Source organism: Rattus norvegicus, chromosome 11 (genome assembly GCF_036323735.1).
Source record: "Rattus norvegicus strain BN/NHsdMcwi chromosome 11, GRCr8, whole genome shotgun sequence".
NCBI classification, from domain to species: Eukaryota; Metazoa; Chordata; class Mammalia; order Rodentia; family Muridae; genus Rattus; species Rattus norvegicus.
The window spans coordinates 93,898,434-93,912,905 of NC_086029.1; the positions used below are offsets into that span (position 1 = coordinate 93,898,434).

The 14,472-nt window shown below is 48.2% G+C and overlaps 1 protein-coding gene and 1 long non-coding RNA gene across 4 annotated transcripts; one reads left to right on the plus strand and one right to left on the minus strand.

The window, feature by feature from the left end:
• Window positions 1–380: 380 nt before the first annotated feature.
• On the minus strand, window positions 381–10,998 carry Eif2b5 (eukaryotic translation initiation factor 2B subunit epsilon). 3 transcript variants are annotated; one of them, NM_138866.2, is given in 16 exon segments: window positions 381–1,367; window positions 1,485–1,595; window positions 2,184–2,309; window positions 2,754–2,877; window positions 3,412–3,502; window positions 3,647–3,754; window positions 4,336–4,437; window positions 4,559–4,700; window positions 4,939–5,084; window positions 6,671–6,983; window positions 7,221–7,298; window positions 7,554–7,634; window positions 7,723–7,900; window positions 7,981–8,166; window positions 9,010–9,134; window positions 10,152–10,367. In NM_138866.2, coding segments are annotated over 16 exon segments (2,151 nt in total). In that variant the 5' UTR covers window positions 10,332–10,367; the 3' UTR covers window positions 381–1,307.
• Window positions 10,999–12,018: 1,020 nt separating this feature from the next.
• LOC134481032 (uncharacterized) lies at window positions 12,019–13,439 on the plus strand. The gene is made up of 2 exons (XR_010056206.1): window positions 12,019–12,410; window positions 13,247–13,439. It is a non-coding gene; the product is annotated as an uncharacterized LOC134481032 (long non-coding RNA).
• The last annotated feature ends 1,033 nt before the right edge of the window (window positions 13,440–14,472 follow it).

Sequence of the window (14,472 nt, forward strand, 5' to 3'; positions counted from 1 at the left end):
CTCAACTGAAACAAAGACACTTATTTTATCTACAATGCCATGTGTATGATGCCCTTTGTTACTACCATGACATTTACTGTAGTTTAAGTGTCAAAAGAGAAACTTACCTCCATGTGAGGGCAACAAAGACCTGACAAAAAGTTATGGGAGCTGTCTAGCACAGTAACAAATACTAGTTGTCAGGTCAGTAGCAAATTCTGCCTCTATAACTGAGTCTGAACTGTACGCATCTCATCAGAAAACGTACTTCACAGGGTTGGGAGCCAAGGTGAGAGCACATTACACAGGGACGTCTGTGTTATTAACATGTTCATTCCTGGCTTTGGGTTTCATTTGCTCCCGGGGCAGTGCCCACTTCACTGAGACACATGACTAAAACACAGAGTTCTATAAGGTTCTTAATTATGCCGTGCAAGATTCATAACATCTCAGGAACATTCCTTAATCCACCTCTCCTCTGTCTCCCACGTATACACAAAGGGTTTCTCTGTGCAGCACTCACTGTTTAGGAACTCTTATAGACCAGGCTGGCCTTGAACTCAGAGATCTGTCTATCTCTTCCATCCAGGGTACTGAGATTAAAGATGTGTACTACCACACTGGATGCATTTCCTTATCCTCTAAGATGAATGTGGCCCAGTGTCTGACAGAACCAGAAGCGGGCCACCTGGAAAAGGCAAGAGGAACAGCAGATGGCTTCAGATATGCCTGGTACCCTCGCCCTTGGGCAGAAGAATGCTCAGACCAGGGAAAGCTATGGAAATGGACTCTGGCAGCACGTCAGGGTTACAGACTGGTCTTTGGAGGAAGGCCACTGATGTCCCATGATCCAGGGGATGGAGTCAATTAGCATAGCACCGCCTCGTGGCCACCTCGACCCTTCTCCCTCTCCTCCAGATGTTGGCTAAAAGCAGCCTAGTGAGTGCATATTTGTCCTTACCTGGCTGATGATGAGGAGAGAAGCCCGTACACTCCTCTTTATAATATCAGCAAATACAAACAACAGGGAGTACCAGCTGCTCTTTACTGCTCCCTGAGGGAAAGCTGAAACACAAAGTGCTTCCTCTGGCCAACCCCCAACTGCAGGGTCTGTCTATATTTCCCCTAGTTCAGTCTAACTTCCTTCATCCTACTTCAGTCAGGACGAGAAGCACATGGTTCCCAGCAGTAGGAAGAATACTGTAGTTGCAACTTCCGTTCCATTAATTCTCAGTCTGTAGTGGCCGCTCATGCTTCTGTAGCAAGCTTTCTTGTTTTGCCCTATCTGCTAGGACAGCCAATGAGATGCATGGATCCGGCAGTCACCATCAGTCATCGTCAGATGACTCCTCTTCTGCCTCTCTCAGCCACTGGATGAACCTCTGCAGCTGCAAGGAAGCAGAGGGACAGCCGCTAGGGAACGAACATGCAGGCCACTGTTCTGTCAGAGTCCCTAGAGTTTACAGTGGGGGACTAGGGGATCCGGAGAGCAGAGAGCAGCGTACCTGTTGATTCTTACGTAACTGCTGGCCTTTGTCAGTTATGTCTCTTTGGCTGAACCAGCTCAAGATTGTTTCCTCAGCCAAGATCTCCAGCTGGTAGAAAGCCATCAGGACCTACAGAGAGTCAGCAAAAGGTAGTCTCAAGATCCCTCTATCTAACAAGGATACAATCGTATAATGGATAAGAGAAGACCTTAGCATCTCTACCAGGCTCTCAGCTTCCTACCACACACATATTAAGAAGCCTCTTCAAAACAGACAAGAGAGTGGTACCTGCTTCTAATTCCAGCACTTGGGAGGTGGAGGCATGAGGCTTGGGAATCCAAACTGAACTACCTAACAAGTTTAAGGCCAGTTTGGGAAAAACCAAACATATATACCAAAAGTCATAACATCATATCATCACTGTGCACCCAAAACAAAGACATGAGTGGAGGTACTGGGAACACATGACTCGTGGACCTCCTGCTGGGTGTCTGCTTAGTGCATCCTCAGCTCCCCCCACCCCCTCTGACGGCTGCCTCACCAGCATCAGCCTGGTCTGCACTGAATTACTCCAACAGTAAGCACAATCCCAGGGACAGAGGCTGTAGTGAACACACTCTATGCTAGGCTCAGGTTAAGCTCGGTTTTGTCTCTGTGGGGGTCATGAAGGCCTGTGTCAAGGCAAACACAGGATAGGAAGATGGAGATGGTGTTCACCTTGGCCAGGGAAGGAACAAGAGTTTCATGTTCCAAGAAGAAGTCCTCAATGGCCGCCAATGCTTCCAAATGGTCAGCTGCGCGCTTTATGTAGTTCCGAAAAACAGGGCTCCAGGCTTTGAGCAGCTATGGAAAAAAAGGAAGGTGGTGATGGTGGAAATGTATCACATTCCTTAGCATGCCCCCACAGCTGAACAACAAAGGCAATCAATACTGATGACCTGGAAGAACAAGAAGGAGATGGTGTGGGCAGTCTGGCTCATTTGGGAACTGTTCCCACACTGGGTTGGGGAAAAGATATCATTTCTCAGGGAATGTGCTTCTTGGGGGCCTGGAATGCTTTCAATTCTGGAGTCTTAAAGAACATTCAGTATTAAGCATTACTGGACTCTGGACCACTTAATCCTCCTCTAGAAACCGACCACCTTTCAAAGACAAGGAGAAAAGACCCAGAAGCAACATCTACCCAAGAGCAAGCCTTCCTACTCCTACTTCCTTTAAGACCATCACTACAAAGTTGCTTAGCTGTCTCCACTCAATCCCTTGCACCCAGCCTCAGTCCTTGCTTACAGGAAGCAGCAGGGCACAGTAGCGGTTTGGGTCAAGCACGCCATCTACTTGTTGCAGGGGGAACTCCAGGACCACATGGCTCAGGACCTGCATCACTTCCTTTAGGCTAATGTTGTAGGCATACCTGTGGGAGATGAGTGTGAATCATGGTTAATACTGAGGGTCCATTCGACAGGATCTAAAGACACATTTCTGGACACACACGTGAAGTTTCCAGCATGGGCTGAGGTGGGAAGACCCATCCTAGATGTGAGTGTCACTGGTCTCTGGGAGGAGGAGGAGCCGAGCACCCGTATTCACTCCTGCAGCTTCACTGCAGATGCCATGTGACCATCCGCACCCAGTTCTGCCACCATGAGCTGTATCCTCATACTGTGAGGCAAGACAAGCACTCCTTCCTCCTGTAAGTGCTGATTCTGGCCACTTTGCACAGCAGAAGTGGCTGGTGCAGCACAGCTCCAGGTGTTACTGCTCTGAGACCAGGACTGTGACCGCTCACTGGAGGAGAGGAGTCTACACTGAGGCAGGGGGCTGATGTGCTCCTTGCTCCAGACACTCCTGGCCTTCTACCTAGGCTCCTCCTTGGGAAACAATGTTTGGGAGGGAAGGTCTGCTCCTGCAGCAGCGCCCGGGAGCAAGCAGGAAGGGTTGGTCTTACTTGAGGGAGTTGATCTCCAGGACTAGATTGTCACAGGAGATGTTCTCCTCTCTGCCCCGCTGCAGCGTTCCTAAGACCTCGTTCTGGAAAACTGAAAGGAAAAAACAAACTCAGGTTTCTGGAATGCTTTGCTCTAAGGCTCTGGTTCTGATTTTACACCAAAGCCTGTCTGGGAGGAACTGAGCTGGTGGCTAGCTGATACAAGCAGAGAACACTTTCCCCACTTTGTTCACACCTCTGATGTCATCCAGCTGAGGGGAGCCTGCTCGGCTGTCCAGCTCCTCGGGATCCACGCTCCGCTCACTTTCCGTCTCACTTTCCTCCTCCATATTGATCATGAGTCCTAAGAACACAGAAAGGAAGAGCCAGTGGTCTGGCTCAGTGGTCGTGTGACTGTGCAAAGGCCTGGCTTTGATCCTCACCACCACACAAAGTCAGGTGTGTTGGGGACACCTATAGTATCCCAACCAAGGAAACAGATCAGGAAGCCTGAGGTCATTCTTGGCTAGAGGCAAGCTCCAGGCTTGAGTGGGTTATATGAGTCTATTGTTTGAAAGGGGAATGGGGAGTCGAGGGGACTGAGTAGCTCACATGTGAAGGCACTTGCTACCAGTCTTCAGGACTCTACGTGGAAGGAGAGCACCAACTGCAGCTTCCCACAGACACACACACACACACACACACACACCACACACACACCCCAGACACACACACACACCCCCCATAGACACAGACACACATGCAGACAGACACGCAGACAGACAGACAGACAGACAGACAGACGGTTTCAACAAAAAGATACTGATAGCAATATGTGTCCTATCAGTATGAATTGAAGGTCCAATAATAATTGGATTCCAAAGCATTTAAAGTTCCTAGGAATATTCAGAGTAGTAGAAGGCAGGCAGGTAAGGTCTAGCTCACCCCAGAGACTCTGCCGCAGCTCTTCATCTTCCTTCTCATCCACATCCTCAGCTTTCCAGAGGTATCCCTGGCCTTCAGGGCCAACTTCTGCCGGATTGTAACCTGGAAAGGCATGCACCTTTGAGAAGGCCCAGCAGCAGCCCCGTCCGTCTCTCTGGAAGGAGACAAGCTTTCTATGGGGCAAAGAGACACACGGCTGCCCCACACCTGTCAAGCCTCACACCTTTCAGCTTCACTTTCTCCTTTTCTTGGTCAGCGCCAGAATCATCACTAAACTGGCCATCATCTTCATCTTCCTCTGCATCTGGAGGGTGCAAAGAGATCACCGAGCCCTCGGGCAGTATGATGTCTGGGCCCACTACCACCTTAAAGAAGAAAAGAACCAAGTAGCACAGCCTTACTAGTGCATTGAGGAGAACTGTATCTTGACAATCAGAACGATGCTTTTTGTTTTGTTCTGGTTTTATACTAAGCTAAGCAGACAGTCAAAGAAACTTGGGCCCTCACTGTAGGCTTTATTTAAAGGGGGGAAATATGGTTCCTTTTGACTTGGCACAATCACTATTCAATTCAGCGGTTGTGCAGAGTTTGGACAAGCCTTACCTGGGAAGTGAGGACACAGTGTGGCTTCAGTATGACTCGCTCCTTGACCTCAGCTCTGTCACAGAGCAGAGACTGGTGTATTTGTGCTCCAGCAGCCACTCGAACTCCCTGCCACAGGTAGGCCTGGTCCAGTACCACATTATCACCTGGCTCAGAATGAGGAGGGCTTCCGGTCACTCAGGGCTCCACATCCGAAACAGAGTCCTTCACAGAGGACAAGGCTGATTGACACCAGCCCCAACTCAGCTCCCATCTAGCTGATACTCTACCTGCTAACATTAGAAACATCCAATCCCTTCCAAGGTCAGTCCCAAGAGCAAATTGACCATATTAAGTTAACAATAATTCTACACTATATATATGGCCCTCAGGAATTCTCAGAATGAACTATAAACCTTATTACAGTCATGTCTGTGCCTGCAAGGAGACTCCAGTTACTCTGTACACTATAGAATCTGAATCCTGCCGTTGTCCTTTTAAAGGTCTAATACTATTAGTAATCTCATAGTTTTCAAATAAAGTGAGTTGTCAAGAGGAATACCATGGTGATGGGAAAGCAAAAAGAACATGGAGAGCTGGAGACATGGCTCAGTGGTTAAGAGCACTGGCTGTCCTTCCAAAGGATGCAGGTTCAATTCCCAGTACCCACATGGCAGCTCTCAACTGTCTGTAGGTTCAGTTCCAGGGGACCCAACACCCTCACACAGAAATGCAGGCAGAACACCAATGTCCGTAAAACAATAATAAATACATTATTTTAAAAAAGAAGAACACAGAGAGCCCACAACCAGCATTTAGGTCCCAGCACTGCCTTACATTAGACGTTACTGGGGCAAGGGAAGTAACACATGCAAAAGCCTTTTGTAAGCTGTAATAACTGAACAAAGGTCATTAGTACACACTAACCCTGCACTTGCCTCTAAATGTGAACACAGAGAGGACATTCCAGAATATGAAGAGTCACTGTAAGAGTCATACACAGGCTAGGCAGAGCTGTGGTGGTGCTCACTTCTAATCCCAGCACTCAGGCAGATCTGTTAGTTCAAGGCCAGCCTGGTCTACAGAGTTTCAGTATAGCCAGGACCAGATAGAGAAACTCAGTTTCAAAAAACCCAAGCTGGCCACAAAGCCCTGACCAATCTATCCTCCACAGTAGATGGGATTATGCACAACTGTAGCCAACTAACTTCCTAACGTCCTGCCCTCCTGCCTGTTCTATTTAAGAAAATCGATAAACATTTCCAGGATGGTCTCAAACTTGTAATCCTCCTGCCTCCATCTCCCAGGTGTCGGGACTCCAAGTGTGGGCAACACTGGGTGTGGTGGCTCATGCCTTTAATCTCAGCACTTGGATCTCTCTGGGCTCAAGGCCAGCTGATCAAAACCAAATGGAAATGTGTCCACCAGCAAGCACAGGACTCTTGTCAATTTAACTCTATGTGTGTGAGTGCTTGTGTGCACACATGGACGCGCCAGTGCCCAAGGTCAGAAGAGGTCACTGGATCCTCCTGTACTTGAGTTGCAAGCTACCTGATGAATACTGGGAACAGAGACTGAGTCCCCCGCAAGAGCAACACACGTGGACCACCTCCCTGTCTCTCTGCTCCTTCCTTACGATAGCCACTCAGCTTCCTAATCATAAGGACTATCCCTCGGCCTCCTCCCTAGCTTCTGGAGACACACTGCAGCCCCCACACTTTAGGGCCACTGCTGGGTCCCCACCTGTGCTCACCAATGTGGCAGTTAGGGCCAATGACACTGTTGGTGATGGAGCAGTTGCTGCCAACGACAGTGCCAGCTCCCAGAAGCACGTTTTCCTCCAGGACGCTGCCGTGGCCCAGGCTGACTTCAGGCCCTCGGTAGATGTTGTGTCGGGAATGAGTGTAGCTTTGTGTACTGCTGTCAGTGAAGTTGACTTCTGGAGTAAGAGGGTAGACCCATCGGCGGATGACGTCAGCACAGACAGCTGAGTACATGTGTAGGTTGGAGACCCGGGCACCATATTCCCTACTTGTCACATGCAAGTGAATCTGATTTCCTAGGATCTGAATGAGAAGGGACGATTACCCAATCAAGCAAGGCAGGAAGACACTCCCCAAGTATACACCCTTCTAAGCCTCTCAGTGCCTCTCTGCCGCTCGATGACACCATCAAATGGCCTGAGCTTTCTTTATGGATCGTTGCTCCCAGCTGTCTCAGGCTTAATGAAACGCAAAAGGGAACCCAAGGTTACCAGAGCAAGACAAACCCTCTCCTCTAGACGTTTTGGGAGCTTTCCTCACCTCCTCATTCACTAGCAGGCCTCGCACAAAATCATCTCGAGTTTGGTAGTCAAAGTTGTCTGTGAAGAGCTGAGCTACCTGTGGAGAAAACACACTATGCTAAGGGTAGGTGCTTTACAGTAACAACGTCCAGAGAGCTATCAAAGCCATAGTAACTGGCTGTAGGACAAACCCTAGATTTGGTTCCCAATATACTGGGAATGAAGTAATTGTGCTTCTCTACTGTACAACAAACCAGAAAAAGAGGGGAAAGATGCATCCCCTGGACTTGAAAGGGAACAGACCCCTAGAGTTTTGCTCTTTGGCTATGCAGCTCTGTTCTGAAGAGTTCACCTGAGGAGAGCAGATGCTGATGTGACAATCCAACAAGTCATATCGAATCTCCACTCCGTCTAGACTGCCCTGGAATAGGCCCTGAGGGGAGAAGTTACAAAGGCTTTAGCTCATCTCTCCTCTCGAAGCTCCTCCCTCTTCTACCTGAGTTCCCCAGACACCCAGTTACCAAAGGAAAGGAGAAATGGCGGAGGCCTTGGGTCTTCTGGAAGTGAAGAATCCTGTTTGTGGTGCTATCCACAGCTAGCACCACATTGTCCTCATGGCAGCGTGTAGGGTGACTGGGTGAGGACTCTTTGAACACCATTGTCATGACAGACACATTTTTTTCTAGCTTCCTTCTTAACCTATAAAGAAGGAGGGGCAGAGTTAGTCTTAGGACTCAACTGGTCCCTAAGTCTTGTCCCTGCCGTCTTCCCCACCTGACCTGTGTTCCTCCAGGGCTTTGGAAATATTGATATTTGAGACGACATCTCCATATATCAGGAGGAAATCAGAGCGCACCAAGGCCTTGGCATCGACATCACGGAGGACATCTCCTAGTGATCGGTACAGGTCTGATGTGATTATTCGAACAACATTGAGGGACGTAGGATGGCACCATTTGGATTTCCTGTGGGAAAGTGATGAGGAACTATAAAGTAAACAGACTATCACAGACCTGACCTCTAACCTCCATTCAGCATTTATACTCCTCTGTGGCTTCTCTGGCTTCCTGCCAGCGTCTCTGGCTTCAAAGAGACGCGTGAACCATAATAAATGGTTTCGGCTTCCAGTGTCATTAGTTTTATGTGTTTGAGAAGTATGACCATTTCCTTTCTATACCTTGACTCCCGTCTTGAAATGTGAGTTTGAATTTAAAATCCTATGAAATCTAGGCTATGAAAGTATTCTGGGAACACATTTTTTTTTTCAAGTCATCTTTCTTGTTCTGAGTCTGTATCAACTTTAAGCACGGTAACATGGAAAACATGTTCAGTATACTAGTCTTTACTTCCAAAACTCATAAATTCCCAGACTAGCTCTTCCAAATTTTAACAAGCATCTCTTAAGAACTTACAGTGGGCTTGAAACTAAGGAGGGCAGTGGGGGAGACAAGGGGAAAGAACTTGTTCCTGTCACTGGGGGGTCAGAACAGACAGTGTTTAGAAATTCAGTGGGAAAATAAAGATGCTCTTCCAATAACATACCCACTGGAACATAAAAAGCAAAACTCACTGGAACGAACTTTGAAAGACTCAGAAAATCATAGCCAAGCCTTTCGATTTCCATCACTGAAACCTCAAGGCAAAGAAAGCTCCAGCAGCTTCTCTCAGGACACGTGAAGAAAACACTAAATCATACACGAGCTCAGAACAGATGCAGTTTTCCTCATGTCTCTACCTCGTCAAACCCATGCTGGAAGGACTGGAAAAAAGACGGTGAAGCATGGAAAGGAAAAATTCCCGAGCCTTACTGTAAGTGTTCTTTGATCTGAGCAGCCTTCCAGCAGCAAAAGACAAATGTTTCCTGTACACCCGTGGCAGTCAAGAATTCCAGAGTATAGTCGATCAGCGCGACATTGGCCAGGGGCAATAGGACCTATAGGGCAGGATATGAAAAAGTCTGAGGTCTTCAAGCCATTATTATACTTCAGGTACCCCACTGCAACAATGTGCCTTTCATCGGGGCTTGCAGACACTACAGTTTGCTTTACCCTTTTATTCTAAAGCAAATAGGCCCAAAGGTTCAGTCTAAGATTTGGGCCTAGTAGACATGGTATCAGACACAGAATATGTTATAGGAAACCAGGGCTGACATTAAGGACAAATGTTGGCCCTAAATCATAGCTCTATAACTCTAAGCACTAAGACCTTCTTCTCATAGAATTTCCTCCTATTGACACTGAGTCACAGAAATCATTCAAACACTTGTCAAAAGTGAACAGTCGTTAGCCTTAGGAATTCTTAAGTAAAAGGCAAATCCCTGTTTGCTGAGGGACCGAGCAGTCTGCAAGCCCAATACCAATGTCCTATGTCTAGGTAGTTCCAAGGCTGAGGGGAACCCACTCGGTTCCCCTTGCAGCAGATGGGAGGAAAAGAGCCCGTACCAGGCCGAGATCTAGCCTTTTTCCCTTTAGGTATATATTACCATCGCTTTTTGAAGCATTTTTTAAATTGCCCATGTCCTGCAAGGTTAGAGGCAATGGAGGCCCCCTTGCGCTACTAAATCCCCCTGGGAAGGCTTCTTTCAAACACTGATTTTTTTTTTTCCTTTTCTTTTTTTCGGAGCTGGGGACCGAACCCAGGGCCTTGCGCTTGCTAGGCAAGCGCTCTACCACTGAGTTAAATCCCCAACCCCCTCAAACACTGATTCTATACACAGCCCTCTCAATCCTTCTCAAGGCTGGGCAGACAGCCCTGCGAGAATCCATATTTGCTAGCTACTCATCTGGACGGACAGCCACCGGGGTTTCAGTCAGTCCCTCCACTTTCTCTCAACCAGAAAAACTCAACTTTATGGTAACTTTCAGAACACGCTTCACTAGCAAGCTGCAGTGGCAACTTGTAGCCCTGCTACCCTCCAGGCCCGCAGGTTGCTCGCGTGCCGGGTCCTCACCCGAGGCTGGTCCTTGGAGATGGGGAAGAAGCGGCGGTCGAAGCTATCGGCCACTAAAACTGCCTGGAGGGGCGGCGGCGGCTCCTCCTCCGCACCTTGGGTTCCACCGCCGCCGGAGCCGCCGCCGCGTTTGTTCGCTCGGCCGCCTACAGCGCTGGGAACCGCCGCAGTGGCTGCCATTTTGCTTCGCAGTCAGCACGTCCGCCGGGAAGCCACACCGCACGCAGTAGGGGACAAAAAGGACTCGCAGTCAAAACGCGAAGGTGTGATTGCAAGGAGAGAAAGAGGAAGGAGTGCGCATGTGTATACTAGCAGGCCCCACCCACCCCCGTGCAAGGCCAGAGCCGGGGCGTGGCAGACCGTGCTAGTTTTGTAGGAGTTGGCGGTACTGGGTGGTGCACTTACCACGGAGGGGTGAGATCCCACCGTTGTCAAACTCGGTCAGCGAGTGCTGCTGAGTTAGGCAAGCTAAGATGGCAGCGAGCTGAGTAGGCTTGTGATCGCCCGGCAGGAGTCTGCAGCTTCCCTGCCCAGAGCTGGAGAAATCGCTCATCGGTTAAGGGCACTTACTGCTCTTGCAGAGAATCCAACTTCGGCGCCCAGCGCTCACGTGGTGGCAAGCAACTATGCACAATTGCAATTCTGTGGTGTCCAACTCACTTTCAACTGGACACATGCCTGTGGAATACATACAAGCTGGCAAAACACTCTTCCACATAAATCTAAAAATTAAATGTAGCTCTCCACTTGCAATTCTAGTCATCTAAGGGGATCTGTCGTCTTTGGGAGGGAACCCACGATCTGCCCAAATACTGAACGTGGAGGCAAGCGGTTAATTTTTTTTTTTTTTTTCGGAGCTGAGGACCGAACCCAGGGCCTTGTGATTGCTAGGCAAGCGCTCTACCACTGAGCTAAATCCCCAACCCCAAGCGGTTAATTTTACGGAGCACCCGCGGATTATGGGCTAGGTCGTGTCCCTTCCCTCCTCCGTGTCCCCTCCCTCCTCCCGTTCTGGAAATACGACCTAAAGCACGGGCATTTCTTAAACATTTAAATCAGACCAAGGAAGCACGCCCAACTAGTGAGTGGAAAGACTGGTGCTGGGGCTCATCTGACTCCCTAGTTCCACAAGCGTTATCACAGAAGAGGCTGGATCTAAGAGCAGCAGTAAACTGTAGGATTGGGGCGTAGTAAGCAAGCTTTTCAGGCTGGACGCTGAAGCAGAGCAACAGGTTTCGGGAAAAGAAGCTGTGGCCGCAGTTTATAAATCAAGCTTAAGGCTGAGGAAGCAATGGCACACAGCCTGGGCGTAATTCTGTCAAGCCAAAAAATTCCTGTAAGCAATCTGTGCCCATTCAGCACCAGAACCTCTGCTAATCCCACAGCCTGCAGGTTTCAGCAACTCCCTCTGTTGCTTCCACCCACCTCCCCCAGATGCCCTCTCTCCCCACAGAGAGTGGTTAGTTTGTGTTTCTACAGTTTAGATTCCTCATGGAACTCAGAAACCTGTTATTTCTTTCTTCGCTCAGTTAAGGAGGGTGCTGTGAGAACAACATTTGCTTTTGAAAACGTCGGTACAAAGAGGGAAAAGGTTAGTAAAAAAATTTCAATTAAATCAATGTAGTACAGGTCACCCAAGGGTGTATATTTCCACCACCGACTGAGACAGGAGGAAGTGAGATCTGCAGTGAGGCCTCGCGACAACTGATCAAACGGGTAGGCAAACACGACCAAAATAAAAGAATGTATACATGTACGTTCTGCGTGATTGATTGGTTGCGCTACAGATCTTCATGAAAAAGAAAAATGTGCACTTGTGGGAATTCTTACACGGGCACACACAGGGCTCCCAGAAATGCTGGATGTGGAGTTCAGGGGCTTGTGAAATTAGGTAACACTGCCCCCTAGAGATCAGTGTGATGCAATGTGCCTGCACCAATTCCCAGAGTCTATGTCATAGACTTTATGACAGAGGTTGTTTGTTTGGTTTTTTTTTTTCTTTTTTGTTTTTTGTTTTTTGTTTTTTTTTGCGATAAGGTCTCACTCTATATCCCTTCCTGCTGTGGTATTAGTCACTGACTATACCAGGCTAGCCTCCAACCCATGGAGACCCACCAGACTCTGCCTCTCAACTGGTGGGACTAAAGATGTGGGCCACCATGCCCAGCCTATGAAGTCATTTTTAATGTGGAGGTTTTCTGTACTGTGGAGTAGGAACCAGACGTATCTATGGTGTATATGGAGGCCAGAGGGTCTGTGGTAAGGGATTTTCTTTCCTATTCTGAGAAAGCACTGCCCAGAGAGTGTCTCCAGTCTACAGGGGTCAGTAGTTACAGGTATAGTGTGAAGTTGTGCCTGGCTTGCTAGTTATTCAACTCCCCCCAAGGAATGTGCACCCTGCAGGAGGGCAGAAAGGGATGTAGACCGTCTTGCTCACTCAGTTCTGTCCCAGTTTTATCTTTGAACATCCTGAGTCCTGGACTGAGGAAATCCTGAGTCCCTGGTACACTGAAGTGTTTTGACCGCCATATAGATGGCAACTAGACATCAGTAATTTGGTGTGGGAACTCCCTCCAACACACATAATTAGTAGACATGGCCAGCCCTTCCAAACCTCTTAGAATATGCGAGTCATAGGAAAGCAACACAATGTTGCTTATTGGGAGATGTTAGTGACAGAAAAAAAAAAAGCTTAATTAGCCGGAGAGAAAGTATGTTACCTAAAGGGAACAAAGCTTATATTGTCCTCAGGAAAGCTGAGATGGAAGCCAGCAGGTTAAGGATACACTGGCTACAGGTCTAAGAAGTAAAAGCTCCTTTAGGTCAAGAGGACAGAATCTCTATCCTGGGTGGAGACCAAACATTCCAGTTCAATAACCTGGCCAAGGAACCACCCCTAGGAAATTTAGGCTCTCCTTAAGCCACACTAAAAAGACGGGTCACATGATTTCCCCTTGATGAGAGACGCTGTGTTTTTTCTCCCACTCCCACGATTCTTAGCCCCTGCTCAGTCTTTACAAGTCAATCAGCCATGAAGTTCTTTGGGTCTGAGTTAGGACTCATAAAGGTCCTTTTTATTTTTCTGTCTTTTTCAGATACTGGCTAAAAATTAAGGATACTTTCTCCCTCACACCCAGTTGGCTGCCTGTTCACTTTGGATCTGACCTTCATACAGGCTCAAATGGCTTTTCTCCTCACCCCACCTTCCTCCAGCAGGCAGTTAATGGGGTTTGCAGCTTGCCTACCTTGGGTTTTTTTTCTTTTAAATTATAATTAAATTGTCCTTGAGCTTCAGTTTGAGTTCCTTTTTGTTGGCTAAGTGCTTTATACCAAGCCTAATGACCTGAGATTAACCCCTGGACTGACTCCTACAAGATGTCCTCTGATCTTCAGTAGTGCACACACACACACACACACACACACACACACACGCACGCACACACACACACACTCAATAGACTGATAAATGAATGAGTTGTTGAGATTTGGTCTGTTGCTATGTATTATAATGCTAAATATTGGTCCCCAAGGTCTGGTTGCCCCCAGGGATGAGGAAATCCTCATGCACACCAAGGGATGCTATATGACCTTGCTCCTCAATTTAAAACTATTGGTTGAATAAAGATGCCAACAGCCTATAGCTGGGCAGAAGAAAGGTAGGTGGGGTTTTGGTCCAGGGCTTAGGGTCTAAGGCAAGACCACGAGGGGGAAGTGAGAGAAGGTGGAGAGAGAAGGTGCCATGGCATGGTTGATAGATTATTTCTCTGCCAGTGAAATGAGCCACTTCAAGCCAGATTAGATTATTTAAAAGGTGGGTTTGTTGGGAAGCTGCTCCCAATAGACCTCCCCAAGGATTGAGGCCAGGGAGTTGTCATGGAGGTGTGGGGGAGAAGAGAGAAAGGGTGCGCTTGAAGAGAGAGAAAAGAAGAAGAGAGAGGGGGAGACCAAATTGTCTGGAAAGAGCTTCTGTGGGGAAGGGCAGCCCAGGCCCTGGGCTGGAATGTTCAGGGTATACCAGGTAGGGACAGAGGGATGCTGGGAGAACCTGGAGGCCAGGTCTGCTTGATATGTAAAATATGCACCCCTGGCCCTTGTCCCAGTGTCCAACCAAACTAAGTAAAACACGGTCTTGAGGGCTGAAGTAAAAATGGCCCATGGTGGGGTTGGGGATTTAGCTCAGTGGTATGGCGCTTGCCTAGCAACCGGAAGGCCCTGGCTTTGCTCCCCAGCTCTGGGAAAAAAAAAAGAAAGAAAAAAATGGCCCATGGTAAGTTATAACTCAGGGTTGTTGATAGGGAAGTAAATTCTGTATCTTAGAGGT